Raw genomic sequence first — 19900 nt, forward strand, 5'->3', positions numbered from 1 at the left:
ACACCCTGGGTATTATTCAATGAGGATCTCCGTGGGAAATTTTTCCAGCTTATAATATAGTAATTTTCCATAAAAGATACAATATTGAAGAAAAATAATCATTTTCATACATGGGAGCGAAAGAAGGCGGTGGCGAAACAACCATGGCACCTTCAAGCTTGAAATCGACCCTGACCGTAGAGAGTGGTGAATACGAAGAAAGTTGTTGCTCAGTTCAGTTAATCATAATGTTTATGATGAAAGGAAAGAATGGTGTCATTTAGTTTGATCTTTCTTTGTGATCTTTACAGGTAAACACTTCATTGCTCTTCCGTCAGCAGATTAATGCGTGGAAAGACCGAATATTGTAAACTTTGTTCGCAAATTAATATTAGATCTACTGATCAAAATAAATTAACAGATCTTAAAACTGTAATTTACTTTTAGCATGAAGTTTTATACAGTGTATAGAGTCAGTAGTACTGGAGTGAATTCCGCTGAACATCCAACTGAAACCTCCAGATCTTGACATCGGTGATTGGCCTATCCCAGGTTATCTCGCCACTCTACATGAAAACCTGAGAAGTCATGGCAAGCAGCAGTAGAGTAAGTGTTCAGCCAATCACTATATGTAAGATAAAAATCACTGAGTATTACCCGGAAGTACTTCGTGGGGCCAGGCTAATTTTTCAAGTCTGAATGAGATTCTTGCATGCTGAAGATTTTGATAATTATTTACCAAACCACATGAATTTGTAATATTGTCTGTAATGATAATAGTAGGGGCCTATTCCATATCACCCCCTAATAAAAACAGGAGGTTGTTTATATCAGCCTATACTATTATTATTGCAGACAGAAATACCAGTTCCTCTGACCAAGCAATGAAATTAATGTACTGCCACTTCCTAATAATATGTTGACGGTACTACCGTTTGAGTGAGCGCAGCTACATTATACACATATGTTGTAATGTTCCTACTTTGATCAGGTTCAATTCAAGCAATATCTATTTGCCAAATACTCAATACATGACTTTTGGTAGGAGGAAAAATCTTGGGACTGGCAGTTTTTAATACCGCTGAAAGGGAGTATGTTGGCTTGATTAGATGACTCAAGCCCGAACAGTGCAGATGATCTAACTGAACTGTATGTTACCAACAAATGTAACCAATGGCTGTCACACTGTTTTTTTCCGTTTGGAAAGACTTTTATAACCACCTATAGAATTTTGGGGGGGGGGGGGAGAAAAGATATCCCATGAATTATGTGGATATAAAAATCAACTGGGCCACCTGGCCAACATACATAGATGTACTCACTCCTTGTCACACACAGATTTAGTTCCTCCAAACATTATACACGTTCATAAAATCATAATGTTGTTTTGCAGACTGAACCTCTTTTCTTCATAGGCATCAACAAATGAAGCCAACATATTTTCATGTTTCACGTTGAAGTAATTTTATTGAAATATGCATACCGGTAAATTTATCTACTAAATTTTTATATTCAGGATTACTATTAAACATGAGAGCTTTGACCGGTGAATGGAGTACTGTCAACCTTTATTTGTGACTGCTTTATTCCGCGATTCACCTGTGGTAAACTGGTGTGCGATTGAGTCTTTTTTGGGCCTATGACAGACATTCAATGACTGCTTTTCGGGCCTGTGACAGAAATTCAATGACTGTTTCGCGATGAGAAATGTTCGCATAGTGATGTTCTTGTGAAATTGTCTCGTGCACGAATAGAAGTTGGTTTAAAGTATGTAACAGACACGGTCAATTAATTTAATTTGCAAACATCGTCAGACCATGATGATGTACTGGAAACATTTATTATATATATATATATCTTTCCATAATTTGTGGTATGTTTTTGTTCGATTCACGGAGTGTGATCAGACTTTCTGGATTATTAAACTATCATCAAGTCTCTCTGAGGTGGATGATGTCACAATGCATTAATAATTAGGACATGTTTTTGTGGAAAATTATTGACCCTGTCGCAGACAAAAATTCCATGCACAAAAGATAATATTACTTATTGTTAATTAGGCAGTTAGGAATGCATTCACTATCTTATAAACATGTATTTAAAGAAATACAGAGGGTATATAATGAATTTATTGATACTATTGAAACTTAATCTGAAGAGTGGATCACGTCTCTAGGACAGGCGTGGATCATCAGCTCAATCTCGATTTGATGATCCACGCCAGTCAACTCCACGTGATCCGACATTTTGTCACTATGCAATGTGTCTATATTGTTTTATTTCTTTTTTAAATTTTGTGGGTGGAAGTTCGAGGTCGTCTGCTGATGTATTGTCTATACTGTGGGTGGTAGTTTGAGATTGTCTGCTGATGTATTGTCTATACTGTGGGTGGTAGTTTGAGATCGTCTGCTGATGTATTGTCTATACTGTGGGTGGTAGTTTGAGATCGTCTGCTGATGTATTGTCTATACTGTGGGTGGTAGTTTGAGATCGTCTGCTGATTGCCTGTGTTGTTTATACTTCAGAATGCGGGACCCGAATTTGAAGCCTCGTTTTCCTCATCCTTCTGTACAGAACTAGATGCACAGATGCTGGTTGCCATGGAAAAATTAGAAAGACCCTCAAGGTCACAGAAGGACCAACAAAATGGTTGGTTTCAAACACATCAAATTAAGATGCATTTACAGTAAACATGGTTATAGTGAACATCCATGGCCAGCAAAACAGTAGCTTGTTTTGACTAAACTTTGTTATACAGTAAAACATGGCTATAGTGAACATCCATGGCCAGCAAAACAATAGTTTGTTATAGCTAAACTTCATTATATCCTGTATGATTTTCATTATTTTCCTCTCATAAGGAAATGAATGTCACTTTGCAATGTAAAGCTTGGAATTAAAATAAACGTGTTCCTTATTAATCGAGATGGGGGGTGGGGGGTGGGTGGGGCAAAACACTACAAAATAAAAGCAGGGGTTAGAGTCGGAGGAATCTCGGATTAGTTCGTTATAAGCGTGTTTTACAGTCTTATTTAGGCGAGACCTATGTGATTAGGCTTCAATAGTTTATATTTTTTTGCGTTTCATTGAAAGCTCGTACAGTAACGGTAATGTAACACTTTCATTTTTACACAAAGCCTTCCTTTAACAGTTAAATACACAGAGCGATTGTTTGGCTCAATTTGAAAGTAGTTTTCCACCACCAACGTAGGCTTACATTATTAATACCAAGTTTTCAAGATTTGTTGGGTATATAAGATTATTTGGATCGACAGATCAACAATGTGCTGCTTCAGAAAGAAATACATTTAGCCCCAGAAATGTCGGTCTTTTGAAATATTCTGTTTATTGATAATACATATACAATCATGGTCATATTCTGTTTATTGATAATACATATACAATCATGGTCATATTCTGTTTATTGATAATACATATACAATCATGGTCATATTCTGTTTATTATTGATAATACTGATAATACATATACAATCATGGTCATATTCTGTTTATTAATGATAATACATATACAATCATGGTCATATTCTGTTTATTAATGATAATACATATACAATCATGGTCATATTCTGTTTATTAATAATACATGTACAATCATGGTCATATTCTGTTTATTAATGATACATATACAATCATGGTCATATTCTGTTTATTGATAATACATATACAATCATGGTCATATTCTGTTTATTGATAATACATATACAATCATGGTCATATTCTGTTTATTAATAATACATATACAATGATGGTCATATTCTGTTTATTAATAATACATATACAATCATGGTCATATTCTGTTTATTGATAATACATATACAATCATGGTCATATTCTGTTTATTAATAATACATATACAATCATGGTCATACTCTGTTTATTAATAATACATATACAATGATGGTCATATTCTGTTTATTAATAATACATATACAATCATGGTCATATTCTGTTTATTGATAATACATATACAATCATGGTCATATTCTGTTTATTAATAATACATATACAATCATGGTCATATTCTGTTTATTAATGATAATACATATACAATCATGGTCATATTCTGTTTATTAATAATACATGTACAATCATGGTCATATTCTGTTTATTAATGATACATATACAATCATGGTCATATTCTGTTTATTGATAATACATATACAATCATGGTCATATTCTGTTTATTGATAATACATATACAATCATGGTCATATTCTGTTTATTGATAATACATATACAATCATGGTCATATTCTGTTTATTAATAATACATATACAATCATGGTCATATTCTGTTTATTAATAATACATATACAATCATGGTCATATTCTGTTTATTGATAATACATATACAATCATGGTCATATTCTGTTTATTGATAATACATATACAATCATGGTCATATTCTGTTTATTAATAATACATATACAATCATGGTCATATTCTGTTTATTAATAATACATATACAATCATGGTCATATTCTGTTTATTGATAATACATATACAATCATGGTCATATTCTGTTTATTAATAATACATATACAATCATGGTCATATTCTGTTTATTAATAATACATATACATTCATGGTCATATTCTGTTTATTGATAATACATATACAATCATGGTCATATTCTGTTTATTAACAATACATATACAATCATGGTCATATTCTGTTTATTGATAATACATATACAATCATGGTCATATTCTGTTTATTAATAATACATATACAATCATGGTCATATTCTGTTTATTAATGATAATACATATACAATCATGGTCATATTCTGTTTATTGATAATACATATACAATCATGGTCATATTCTGTTTATTAATAATACATATACAATCATGGTCATATTCTGTTTATTGATAATACATATACAATCATGGTCATATTCTGTTTATTAATGATAATATATATATTCAACCATCATGGTCACTTGCAAGTCGGACCTTTATTCAAATAAGAAATAAATGTACATCTGTTTAAAAAAAATTAAATTGTGTTCTGCATGAAATTAAAATGAATGCATTAAATCAGATGATAATTTTTTCAGGTGGGGCTAAAATTACCAAAACTGCTGGCCTGACCTCGACTCCACTGAGTGAGACACCGTTACCAAAACGTCAATCCCAGCTGATGAAATCCCTTTTCACCCTCCAGAGCCCCTTAAATGACAGCCTTTTCACTCTCCAGAGCCCTTCAAATGACAATCTTCTCTCCCCATTCCCATCACAAACTGAAACATCCATAGGAAAGAGGGTGGCGGAAAAACCAACCCCTGCAGGTAGACACAGGTCTAATGCTGGAGGTATAAGGTGCTCCAGGAAGAGGTCTAGAAAGGTATTGGATGAAATCGTCAATGACAAATCAGAGAATGAAGCCTTAAGGGGCTTAGAGGTTGATGAAGATGTTGGAGGTTATAGGTCAGGGATGGAAGAGAAAGGTCAGAGGTCAAGATTGGAGATGGAAGTTCAGAGGACAGAAATGGAGAAATGTGAAGGTGAGATCACTTGTGTACAGAAATTGGCTGTTGATATTTCATAGATTTCATAGAGGCTGTGATTTTTCCTCTTTTCAGAGGAAATCCTCTGATTTGCTCAATTTTCGAAAAAAATGAAACACTCTGGATTTGATCTAAAGTGGCAGAAAAAGATATTTTTTCCAGGTAGGGTGAGATGTTTTCCTCCCTTTTTAACCAGTTTTCTTCTGATTTCTGAGGAATTCAGTCACATCCCCGTAGATGGTCTACAAATGATACAGTACTCAGAGTTTATGTAGCTGATATAAAGTCTGAATTGGCATGTAGTGGAAAATATAGTTTGTAATTGATAGTACATGCAGTGACAGAGTTTATCAGATATATTTAAGGAATTACTTTAATTTTGTGGTATAGTATACGAGTATAACCTGGTTTGGGTCAGTTTATGCTTTATAATCTGCTTTACTCGTATAATTTACCCAAGAATTAAAGTCATTCATTATACCGAGCGAAGCTCTGACGGGCCAAAGGTCCATCCACGAAGCAAGGCTCTAAAGGTAACATGTATGTAAAAGAAAAAATGAGAAAATCAGCAAAGGAATAGAGATAATCTCTACATATGTTCACTGAAAATTTTGTGATCCATATGGGCAGCGCCATATTGCTCTGTTCATTAGTTGTTTCTAGAGTTATTCGTGTTTTAATTTTGAATGATAAAATGCAAGACTGACATGCAATTTGTAATTCAAAGACCCAGTTTTTAAAAAAATGAATGGTATGATTATTATTGTTACAGTTTTAAGCCAATCATCAAATAGAAAAACAGTAATACGACTAAATAGATGAACGAGTTCATGAGTTTCTTTAAATAAGAACATACGATATACTTACTGTTACTTTTTTACCATTTTGAATTTATTGGTTAATTTTGTTAGTTTTAACGGCCTTTTTAATTGCAAACGGGATGTATTGTTGTTTATAATTGTTTGCTTTGAAAGAGAAAAAAGTGGAGGATAAATGTGACGTCACAATGCACGGATTACGTCGCCTTGCGTTTCATTTCCCGTGTTAAATGAATAGGTGGATCCTGTAGAACTGTTATCCCCATATATCCCCCTTTAATATTGAGATGTTACTGGGTGTTTAGTGCAAGGAAAATTTCATAAGATATATATATTTTTAAATGAATCATAATCTACCGTACTTAATGGAATTATGATTACCACTTGGGATACGCCAATGACCATTTTATGCTTCACTCGGTCCAACGGTCACACCGTATATATATTAATTTAATGCAAAAGACAAAGATACTCTCTTTCGTTTATCAAAACGTATATGAATTCTGAAAAATATGAGCCGTGCAATGATTCACTTAGCAACCACGATGAATTGTGTCTAGCTGTGAAGGGAGCCATCTTAGTTCTATGTGGCCTATTGCAGTATATTTTATACAGATGACGTCCTATCAGATATCACTGTATCTGTTCTATCTGATCACATGACAATCATTGTTGTTTATTTTATACAGATGACATCTTATCAGATATCATTGTAGTTTATTTTATACAGGTGACGTCCTATCAGATATCATTGCTGTGTATTTTATACAGGTGATGTCCCGTCAGATATCATTGTAGTTTATTTTATACAGGTGATGTCCTATCAGATATCATTGTAGTTTATTTTATACGGGTGACGTCCTATTAGATATCATTGTAATGTATTTTATACAGGTGATGTCCTATCAGATATCATTGTAGTTTATTTTATACAGGTGATGTCCTATTAGATATCATTGTAGTTTATTTTATACAGATGACATCCTATTAGATATCATTGTAGTTTATTTTATACAGGTGACATCCCGTCAGATATCATTGTAGTTTATTTTATACAGGTGATGTCCTATTAGATATCATTGTAGTTTATTTTATACAGGTGATGTCCTATTAGATATCATTGTAGTTTATTTTATACAGGTGATGTCCTATCAGATATCATTGTAGTTTATTTTATACACGTGACATCCTGTCAGATATCATTGTAGTTTATTTTATACAGGTGATGTCCTATCAGATATCATTGTAGTTTATTTTATACAGGTGACGTCCTATTAGATATCATTGTAATGTATTTTATACAGGTGATATCCTATCAGATATCATTGTAGTTTATTTTATACAGGTGATGTCCTGTTAGATATCATTGTAGTTTATTTTATACAGCTGACATCCTATTAGATATCATTGTAGTTTATTTTATACAGGTGACATCCCGTCAGATATCATTGTAGTTTATTTTATACAGGTGACATCCTATCAGATATCATTGTAGTTTATTTTATACAGATGATGTCCTATTAGATATCATTGTAGTGTATTTTATACAGGTGACGTCCTATTAGATATCATTGTAATGTATTTTATACAGGTGACGTCCTATTAGATATCATTGTAATGTATTTTATATAGGTGATGTCCTATCAGATATCATTGTAGTGTATTTTATACAGGTGACATCCTATTAGATATCATTGTAATGTATTTTATACAGGTGATGTCCTATCAGATATCATTGCTGTGTATTTTATACAGGTGACGTCCCGTCAGATATCATTGTTGTTTATTTTGTACAAGTGACGTCCCGTCAGATATTGTTGTTTATTTCATACAGGTGACATCCTATCAGATATCATTGTAGTTTATTTTATACAGGTGACGTCCTATCAGATATCATTGTAGTTTATTTTATACAGATGATGTCCTATTAGATATCATTGTAGTGTATTTTATACAGGTGACGTCCTATTAGATATCATTGTAATGTATTTTATACAGGTGACGTCCTATTAGATATCATTGTAATGTATTTTATATAGGTGATGTCCTATCAGATATCATTGTAGTGTATTTTATACAGGTGACATCCTATTAGATATCATTGTAATGTATTTTATACAGGTGATGTCCTATCAGATATCATTGCTGTGTATTTTATACAGGTGACGTCCCGTCAGATATCATTGTTGTTTATTTTGTACAAGTGACGTCCCGTCAGATATTGTTGTTTATTTTATACAGGTGACATCCTATCAGATATCATTGTAGTGTATTTTATACAGGTGATGTCCTATTAGATATCATTATAGTTTATTTTATACAGGTGACATCCTATCAGATATCATTGTAGTGTATTTTATACAGGTGATGTCCTATTAGATATCATTATAGTTTATTTTATACAGATGACATCCCGTCAGATATCATTGCTGTGTATTTCATACAGGTGATGTCCTATTAGATATCATTGTAGTTTATTTTATACAGGTGACGTCCTATCAGATATCATTGTAGTTTATTTTATACAGGTGACGTCCTATCAGATATCATTGTAGCGTATTTTATACAGGTGACGTCCCGTCAGATATCATTGTAGTGTATTTTATACAGGTGACATCCTATCAGATATCATTGTAGTTTATTTTATACAGGTGACGTCCTATTAGATATTGTAGTTTATTTTATACAGGTGATGTCCTATTAGATATCATTGTAGTTTATTTTATACAGATGACATCCTATTAGATATCATTGTAGTTTATTTTATACAGGTGATGTCCTATTAGATATCATTGTAGTGTATTTTATACAGGTGATGTCCTATCAGATATCATTGTAGTTTATTTTATACAGGTGACGTCCTATCAGATATCATTGTAGTGTATTTTATGCAGGTGACGTCCTATCAGATATCAATGTAGTGTATTTTATACAGATGATGTCCTATCAGATATCATTGCAGTGTATTTTATACACGTGACATCCTATCAGATATCATTGTATTTTTTTTTATACAGGTGACATCCTATCAGATATCATTGTATCTGTTCTATCTGATCACATGACAATCATTGTTGTTTATTTTATACAGATGACGTCTTATCAGATATCACTACAGTGTATTTTATACAGGAGACATCCCGTCAGATATCATTGTAGTGTATTTTATAGTTGACGTCCTATCAGATATCATTGTAATGTATTTTATACAGGTGACATCCTATCAGATATCATTGTAGTGTATTTTATACAGGTGACGTCCCATCAGATATTATTGCTGTGTATTTTATACAGGTGATGTCCTATTAGATATCATTGTAGTTTATTTTATACAGATGACATCCCGTCAGAAGACAAGCTGTTATTGAGTAACTGGGGACTCCCAGAGACTGTATTAAAACAGTACAAAGACAAAGGAATTACTTCCATGTTCCACTGGCAAGCGGAATGTCTGTGTCTGCCTGGGGTCCTGGGTGAGAATCACATTAACGAATCATAGCTTATAATGAAGAAGAGACCTGAGTTTGTTTTCTGTAAATTGTGACCAGTAATCATGATTTATCATGCTGTAAAGGATCACTTGTCTGTTAATGGAGTCATTGTTTTTCTACTTTCCATCTGTCCGTCTGTCTGTCACAAAATCTTGTGAATTCTCCTCCTATATGGGTTATTTGATAGACTTGAAACTTTGTACAATGCTTCATTGCCATTTGTAGATGTGCATATTATAGGGACAGGAGGATCCAATTATTTTCCGAAAAGTTATAGTGGATCTAAGAGGAATGGAGGATGTTAGAATAGCTTGTGAACACTTCTCTTATATGGCTTATCCGATAGACTTGAAATTTTGTACGATACTTCAATGCCATTTGCAAATGTGCATATTGTAGGGACAGGAGGATCCGATTGTTTTCCATAAAGTTAGAGTGGATCTATGGGTGGAGGGTGTAGAATAGTTGATGAACACTTCTGCTATGTGGTTTATGGGAGTTCATAATGTCTATGTCCCTGCTCATACTTTCTCCTCCATACCATGCAATACATTAAGGGAGGAGGTTTCATTTTGAGCACTTCCAGTTTGGGGAGCTGGGGAGACAGTTGTTTTTCACTGTGACTAGTAATCATGATTTGTCATGCTGGTCTGTTGATGGTGTATTCTGTCTCTGCCTGTGTTGTAGGGGGAGGTAACTTGATGTATTCTGTGTTGTAGCGGGAGGTAACTTAGTGTATTGTGTCTGTTGGGGGAGGTAACTTGGTATATTCTGTATTGTAGGGGAGGTAACTTGGTGTTTTGTGTCTGTAGGGGGGGGGGGGGGGGTAACTTGGTGTATTCTGTGTTGTAGGGGGAGGTAACTTGGTGTATTGTGTATGTAGGGGGGGGGGGTAACTTGGTGTATTCTGTATTATAGGGGAGGTAACTTGGTGTATTGTGTATGTAGGGGGGTAACTTTGTGTATTATGTATTATAGGGGAGGTAACTTGGTGTATTGTGTATGTAGGGGGGGGGGTAACTTGGTGTATTCTGTATTATAGGGGAGGTAACTTGGTGTATTGTGTCTGTAGGGGAGGTAACTTGATGTATTCTGTGTTGTAGGGGGAGGTAACTTGGTATAGTCTGTATTATAGGGGAGGTAACTTGGTGTATTGTGTCTGTAAGGGGGGGGGGGGGGTAACTTGATGTATTCTGTGTTGTAGGGTGAAGGGTAACTTAGTGTATTGTGTCTGTAGGGGGAGGTAACTTGGTGTATTCTGTATTATAGGGGAGGTAACTTGGTGTATTGTGTCTGTAGGGGAGGTAACTTGATGTTTTCTGTTTTGTAGGGGGAGGTAACTTGGTGTATTCTGTGTTATAAGGGGAGGTAACTTGGTGTATTGTGTATGTAGGGGGAGGTAACTTGTTGTTTTCTGTGTTGTAGGGGGGGTAACTCCGTGTATTCTGTGTTGTAGGGAAGGCAATTTGGTATATTTTGTGTTGTAGGGGGAGGTAACTTGGTGTATTCTGCTCCCACCAGTGCTGGTAAAACCATGGTGGCAGAACTGCTTGTTTTGAAGCGGGTCCTGGAAACAAAGAAGAAAGCCATCTTCATCCTGCCATTTGTGTCCGTGGCCAGAGAAAAAATGTTTTACTTACAGGTGAGTCAGGGCCTTCATTATCCAGCCTTTTGCCTCTGTGGTCAGGGAAGAAATGTTAAGTCAAGTTCTCCTCTATTCAGCCTTCTGTCTGGGTTTCCAAAGTGGAAATGTTTTGTTATAAGTTAAGTCAAATTGGGTATTACAATGTTGCTAGACAAATTGATATGGTTCAAGGCATTAAGGTGGCTCATTACACAAAAATCTTATTTTATGGCTTTTTAGAACACCTTGTATGAAGTATGATTTCACCATTAAAACTACAGGGAAATTAAACTGTAAGTGTGATGAGCCACCTTTATAATAAGATATTTGCAAAACAAATGAATGATAGAAAAATACCGTGAAACACGCTTACAGCAGACACGCTTATAATGAATTCATGCTTATAGTCAAACACAGTTACAGCAGACATGCTTATAATTAATTCATGCTTACAGTCAAACACAGTTACAGCAGACATGCTTATAATGAATTCACACTTACAGTAAAACACAGTTGCAGCAAACACGCTTATAATCAATTCACACTTACAGTCAAACACAGTTACAGCAAACATACTTATAATCAATTCACACTTACAGTCAAACATGGTTACAGCAAACACACTTATAAAGAATTCATGGTTACAGTAAAACACAGTTACACAAACACGCTTATAATGAATTCATGCTTACAGTGAAGTTATTTTCATTCTCTGTAGTTTTTTAAAAACATATTGATATGAACAAATTGGATGTAACGAATTACATTTTGTTTGTCGCCATTACTTTGCTATAATCATGTTTTGCTGTGGATCTTTGTATGTATTAAAATCAATGCTGACTCAACATTGGGGTGGTGGATTTGTAAGAAGCTGAAATGAAGTCTGCTCCATGAACTACCCAGATCATTGACAAGCACATCTTGTAATTACAGCAACTGTACCAGGATGTGGGCGTGGTGGTGGGCGGGTTCATGGGAAGTTACTCCCCGCCGGGAGGGTTCAGTAAGGTGGATGTCGCCGTCTGTACAATAGAGAAAGGAAACGGGCTGATTAATCGAATGATGGAGGAAAACGGCATCAACAAGCTAGGTCAGGGTTTGATCACGGTAATGACCTTTTCAGTCAAGGTCACGGAGACATTGTCTGTACGGTTTTAACTGGTTCTCACCTGTCTTCCAGGTATTATAGTGGTGGATGAGTTGCACTTGGTGGGGGACCAGCATAGGGGCTATCTACTCGAGCTGATGCTGACCAAAATCCGATTTCTCAGTCAGAAGACACGCATGTTACCGGCTGACACAAAGGATTCTGGGTAATGAGTCAGAGTGATTAGCAGTGGAAATATCTCATATTGTTATTCCATGTGACGAGAAGGAAATTACTGGGGAGGAAATGTTTGGTTGACTTATGGTGTGAAAATCAAACTGAAATATACTGTAGAATCATTTAAATTTGTGTGGAGTCAATTTTCGTGGATTGCTGAATTTTTATGGGTTCGTGGGGACGTAATTTCGTGGATTTATATATTTGTAAGAAAGATAACTCTGGAATGTCTTTATTCATTGAGGATGTAAATTCGTGGGTGAGGGGTACCTACGAATTCCACGAAAATTGAGCCACCAGGAATTCTATTGATTCCACAGTACGTGTACTTACATACCTCTTTCATTCATTATTTGGAGGGGGCGGTGTTGTTATTTGGAGGGGGCGGTGTTGTTGTTCGGAGGGGGCGGTGTTGTTATTTGGAGGGGGCGGTGTTGTTATTTGGAGGGAGCGGTGTTGTTCAAAACAAAATTCAAAATGTGAATTCACAAACCATATCATGTTAGATATTGAAATGAAGTCATACTGAATATTACGGAGAACAAAATTTAATATTACCCTCAACAAAATGCAGTATTTACGAAATAACACAAATACGGGCACACAGGACAAGTTTGAATGTTTTAAATTATTTGAACCTTGAAATTTTGCTTCTCGTCAGGTTGGTGGAGGGTGTTCAGATTGTTGGTATGAGCGCCACCCTGCCAAACTTAGACCTCCTGGCCCACTGGCTGGATGCCACACTCTACCGCACGGACTATCGCCCGGTCCCTTTAGAGGAGTGCGTCAAGCTGGGGACAGACATTTTCGATTCCCGTCTACAGAAGATCAGAGAGGTGGATCTCAGTGTGGTGTATAAAGGGGACACTGATCATGTGATCCCGCTCTGTATAGAAACACTCAGCGGGGGGCATTCGGTGCTCATTTTCTGTCCCACCAAAAGCTGGTGTGAAAAGTTAGCAGAGACGATTGCCAGGGAGTTTTATGGAATTCTAAAGAAAGGGGTGGATCTATGGAATAAAGGTAAATATAGGAGGTGTCTGCAGGATTTACTGATTAAGATTACTTTGTGTAAAGGGAAATGTGATAATAATAATGACTGGTTTTTATATTGCGCTTTTCCAGCGTATGCTGCTCAAAGCGCTTTACAATGCATTTTTACCCCAGCAGACCTTATATCAATCTAGAACTTTCTCAGCCTCCTAGGAAGCATACAGTGCAAGCTGCCGTTACAAGCGCTAGAGCACTAACATTCTAACAGTATCTTTCACTGTCTATAGCCAGGTACCCCTTTTACACTTGGTTGGAGTGAGGAAATTCGTGTAAAGTGCCTTTCCCAAAGACACAACGTCGGTCCTACTGCGGCCAGGACTCAAACCCACGACCTTTCGGTCGAGAGTCTGACGGCCTAACCACTAGGCCACCGACACCACATATAGTGACATACAAAGACAGAGAGTTTAGAGAGTCTAAATAAATGCTACTTTGAATACATATACATACTGAGAAAAGAACAATCTAATTATATCTTTGATTCCCTCACATATATTGCTACACTTGTAGATCTTTGATTCCCTCACATATATTGCTACACTTGTAGATCTTTGATTCCCTCACATATATTGCTACACTTGTAGATCTTTGATTCCCTCACATATATTGCTACACTTGTAGATCTTTGATTCCCTCACATATATTGCTACACTTGTAGATCTTTGATTCCCTCACATATATTGCTACACTTGTAGATCTTTGATTCCCTCACATATATTGCTACACTTGTAGATCTTTGATCCCCTCACATATATTGCTACACTTGTAGATCTTTGATTCCCTCACATATATTGCTACACTTGTAGATCTTTGATTCCCTCACATATATTGCTACACTTGTAGATCTTTGATTCCCTCACATATATTGCTACACTTGTAGATCTTTGATTCCCTCACATATATTGCTACACTTGTAGATCTTTGATCCCCTCACATATATTGCTACACTTAAGGAACATGGAGGTGAGTGGATCAAAGAATCTATTTTTAATCCGATTGGAGAAAAGAACTGAATCAAATCTGTGTTAAAATGCTAAAAATGTCTTTTCTTCTACAAATCATACACTCTTCATAAATTAGTATTTATTTACACTTCATATAATATATCTAAGTATAAAATTAAACATTTATAGCAATGTTCAGTTCTTCATCTAATGGAAGGCTGGTACTGCTAAAGATGTTTTTAGATAAAATTAGCTGCCCCTTACAGTGCATATATTTAAACAGGGAAAAATGAACTTGATTGTAAAAAACAAATTCTAGTTAGTGAGTTTCTATTCATTATTCTTAATTGTAATATTTATGATTCATCATGTCCAGAAATCTGGCAGTGAATCTCTAGGATTTGAGTAAATGAGGTAAAGAATTTGGAACCAACGATTGCTTAGTTTATAAAACTGATATTTAAAATAAACAAAGTCAAAACTGGAGACCAACACCTTGAGGTTCAAATTGTGGAAGATTCTCACAAGTGGATGTCACGTGGTATTCAGCAGGGTCTGTATCCAAAGTATAAACTTAAAGAATTAAAACAGATCACCAACACATAGTGAAAATGCAGGATACACTTTATTGGTTGACCAGTTTCGACCAGGGGGCGGTCGTCATCAGATCAAAATTATAAGAATTGTCTCTGCTGAAGTAAAAATTGTGGATCACATTACTATTAATAACAAAAAATGTGGAGTGTTTAGTTAGCAATGTAAAAACATGTATATACAAATACGTTATGATACTTTATAAATGTTTGTGAAAGCTGAATGTAATGGATACTGTTTTAATTCTTTAAATCTGTAATAACCATTAGAATTGTGCTCTTCTTTCATAGGACCAGGAACAGATTCCTCATTGCCACCTTTACCGCTGAACAGAAGCTCCCTGCTTGAGGTGGTAGAACAACTGATGAGAACCCCTGTGGGGCTGGATTCCACCCTGGGAAAAACTGTACCTTACGGAGTGGCTTACCATCATGCAGGTAATACACAACAACCAGGGGCCATCATAAGGGCTTCCTCATTCAGACACAACAACCAGGGGCCATCATAAGGGCTTCCTCATTCAGACATAACAACCAGGGGATTCCCTCATTATGTAGGTGATGTATAGCAACATAGGGATTTCCTACTGTACATGGGGATTTCCTACTGTACACAGGGATTTCCTACTGTACATGGGGATTTCCTACTGTACACGGGGATTTCCTCATCCTGTAGGTGATGTATAGTAACACACAGACTTCCTACTGTACATGGGGATTTCCTGCTGTACAAGGGGATTTCCTCTGTACACTGGGATTTCCTACTGTACACGGGGATTTCCTACTGTACATGAGGATTTCCTCATCATGTAGGTGATGTATAGTAACACACAGACTTCCTACTGTACGACTTACGTAGGGTGTACAAGCTATACTGATTTAAGAATTAAACCATAACCAGGTAACCGACTCCCTTCTAACAGGAAGCAAGAAAAAATAGTGTTTATTTCTTCTGAATTTAGCTGTTTAAATGAGCATTGGTGCATGGAGTTATTTCCCTTTGAAAAGAAAGTCTTAGATATCCACATACTGAACAACCTCAGTGTACAGCCAACACGGATAATGCTAAAAGTTTGACCTTCCAGGTTTGACCTTTGATGAGCGGGACATTCTAGAGGGCGCCTTTAGACAGGGGTCAGTAAAGGTCCTCGTGGCTACATCCACTCTGTCGTCAGGGGTCAATCTCCCTGCCCGCCGTGTCATCATTAGGACCCCAATGTTCCACGGCAAGACCATCGACTTTCTGACCTACAAACAGATGATTGGTCGAGCTGGGAGGAAAGGGGTGGATACTCAGGGTAAGTGATTTTATTGCTATACCTCCCGCAACAAAGTTGTAGGGGGATATACTGGAATCAGGTCCATCTGTAGATGCAATGGTTTCCAGGCTCTAAAGTGTTATCCAAAGTTCTGGCCTTTCCCAGGGCTTTCAAAAGTAGCCGGTAGCCGGCGGATTTCCGCCGCCTATAGTAACATTAGGTGCCGGCTACTTTAGTGACAAAAATGTATGTCCAATGAAAAAAACTTTTATAAAACTTTAAACATCTTCCAAACTTTAGTAGACTCAGAAATCGCGGCCGTATCAACCAGGATGTAAAAACATGTTTACTTGCGCTAAATTTAGTTCAGGTAAATACCGGCACCTGATTGGTCGTCTGTTGGTGTAGAAAATAATACGTCAATTGCAATAGTCGGAAAGCCTCGGATTTACCCAATTCGTGACAACACAGACGAGATGTTCCGAAAGATAACAACAAAATCAATGATCGGAAAGAAGAGAATGAAGAGAAATACCCTGTTCAGCTTCGGGTTTAAAAAGCTAGCCAGAAGTGAAAGTGACACAAGTATAATATCAATCTACAGTTTTAAAGCGAAAACAGAATTTAATCAGGAAAGATTTCAGACGTGATTCTTTTTAATTTGCAAATGCCCACGTGGTATTAAATGAAAACGAAAGTAGAATTTTTCAGCACAAATTCGCTATGTTACCAACAAATCTGTTGTTAACTTGAATTTGTGGAAAAATAAAATTATAGACATTTGTGTTACTTATTAATTTGTAATAAAGATTGTTTGGGTTTTATTTAAAAAAATATTGGGGTGAGCAAAAGCAAAAGGTCCCAATGGGTTTCATGTCAGTCTTGGAGAAAAATATTACTCCCAGTGTCAGTTAACAGACTTTAAGGGACCAAATGAAAATAGAAATATAGAGTTGTGTTAATGGTGAAGAATATTCTTAAAATATTGGGAGTGTAACTCGTATTTGCAATTCAATAAAAAAAAATGATTAAATACATGTAAACTTTTTTTTTATGACATACAATGTATCCGTTAAAAAAGGAAACGAAAGCTGACAATACAGGTAATTAGAACAACTATAAAATAATATATATTGATGCTTTACTATATAAAACTGGTGTTTGTTGTGATCTATATTCTTCTTACATTTTACTTTAATCTGCTTACTCTTGATTCCCTGGTGTTGGTAATATTACATTTTCCCTTTCATCCTCATACAAGAGTGGCAATGAGTAGCTTATTGATTCAAAAGAAAATTACTAGCAAAAATTGAGATTTGATTCCATCGTTTAAACTAATTTTTTTATATACACCCTTTACATACAATCATGGCTCTTCTTATATTTTATATTCGGTTACTGTTTAAGAGCTCACAATAGCTCATGTTTTTTTTTTGTTATCTGTATGTAATATGCCAACTTTAATGAAAATTTACTTATTTACTTTTTCCCTATTAGTCACTCGATGATGATTTATTAGGACCAACGTGTCCTATTTTAAGTCTTTGAGGGTAAAAGGACATTTTTTTTTTATCACTGGATATGCTGATTTTAAGTTCAGAAATTATGTTTTGCAAATCATTGCCACTCTTAAGCTTTCATAACATAATCTTATTATAGGTATAGCACTATTCACTATTCTTGCTTTTGCTTTTGGAACATTCCCTTATAATAGTAATGTTTTAGTCACATGCAATTATTTTTATGATATATTTTGTTAATTTAATTTGTAATGAATTCTAGCTATGAATTGATTTCATTTCAACAATATGAGAAAACATTGTTTAGTTAGTAATACCTAAATATATCTAAGTGGTAGTCTGCACCTATTTACATTTTGAAATATTATATTTCAAAATGTAAATAGGTGCAGACTACCACTTAGGCAACTTGGCAAATTTCATCACTTTATTTACACTATTTTGTTGAATGAGTGGGTATTTGATATACCAATAAAAACACACTAATTACTATGTTTACTTCATAAGACAGATTTGAAAATAATTGGATGTGTAACGTTTGAGTTTTGTTTTTTTATTTCATGGTAACATCTTAATTGCAGGTAAATGTAATGAGGGGGACACGTTCACCAGTTCTCAGTCTGTGTCAGACAGCAGTATATTGTCATCAGCCAAAGTTGTCCAGGATGCTGAAATTGCTACGTCTGAATCAGCCAAAGTTGCCCAGGATGCTGAAAGTGCAACATCTGCATCAGCTCAAGTTGTCCAGGATGCTGAAATTGCTACGTCTGCATCAACTTCCATGCTACAATCTCTAAAATATGAGGCCAATGATCTGGCTATCAACAGGCTACAAGATATTTTCCCTGACTGCGAAGGGATACATTATTATCATCTTTGTCAGAAGAATAACTGTTTGTCGCTTAGAAGTCAGCAAAATGAACAGAAAAAAGACAAATTTGTCCATTCGTGGATAAGAAGTTCTGAAATGGCATTTTGCAATAAAACTTTGATTTGGTGGTTGGTGTACGAGGAGAATGTTGGTATGTTCTGTATACTGTGTAAGAAACATGACACATGTAACCAACAAAACAAGTCAAGAGTTTACAACAAGACGCCAAGTGTAAGGTATAAGAAATCAGCAGTTAAAGACCATGCTAACACTGAACAACATAAAACTGCTGTCATGCTAGAACTTACCAGTAGATCTTCAGTTTTCCAGAAGGACTTTGAGGAAAAGAAAGCAGTAGCAGATGATAATCTCAAGGCAGCTTTTTTTGCTCTTTACTGGTTAATGTCAGAAGAAATGCCAAACTGTAAATTTAGTAGCCTGATGCTTTTGGCAGAGAAAATGGGACATCCTTCGATCAAACATTTTAGATATACAGGTGCTGGAACCATGAGATTAGTGATGGAGTTGCAGAGAAAGTTAGAAACTCTGGGGTTTATGGTCTACTGGTTGACGAAGTGACTGATATCTCTGTCAAACAACAGATGGTTTGTTTTGTACAGTATATTGATGACAGTGGGCTTGGTCATGTAGATTTCTTAGGTATTGCTAATGTACTAGACTTTGGACCATCAGCAGATGCCAAAACTTTGTTGGATACAGTTTGCAATATTCTATCAAAGAATGACTTAGACATTAAAAACTGTAGCAGTTTTGTATCGGATGGTGCAAGCGTCATGGTGGGGAAAACAAATGGTGTTGCTGCAAAATTGAAAGAAACAGTTCCTACATTGTTAAGCATTCACTGCATCTGCCACCGCTTGGCATTGGCCT

General features: G+C 35.6%; 1 protein-coding gene across 1 annotated transcript in view; it reads left to right on the forward strand.

Annotated features, from left to right (window-relative positions):
• Positions 1-19900, forward strand: part of LOC125674386 (DNA polymerase theta-like) — a 76346-nt gene that overhangs the window by 1587 nt on the left and 54859 nt on the right. Inside the window, exons 2-11 of the mRNA XM_056159564.1 lie at positions 427-585; positions 2505-2628; positions 5063-5425; positions 9684-9803; positions 11309-11463; positions 12379-12535; positions 12626-12758; positions 13431-13792; positions 15651-15797; positions 16445-16657. Of these exons, the coding sequence (XP_056015539.1) occupies positions 568-585; positions 2505-2628; positions 5063-5425; positions 9684-9803; positions 11309-11463; positions 12379-12535; positions 12626-12758; positions 13431-13792; positions 15651-15797; positions 16445-16657 (1792 nt within the window). The 5' untranslated portion in view covers positions 427-567. The remainder of the gene's footprint in view (positions 1-426; positions 586-2504; positions 2629-5062; positions 5426-9683; positions 9804-11308; positions 11464-12378; positions 12536-12625; positions 12759-13430; positions 13793-15650; positions 15798-16444; positions 16658-19900) is intronic.

The sequence above is a fragment of the Ostrea edulis genome, chromosome 3 (genome assembly GCF_947568905.1).
Source record: "Ostrea edulis chromosome 3, xbOstEdul1.1, whole genome shotgun sequence".
Classification (NCBI taxonomy): Eukaryota; Metazoa; Mollusca; class Bivalvia; order Ostreida; family Ostreidae; genus Ostrea; species Ostrea edulis.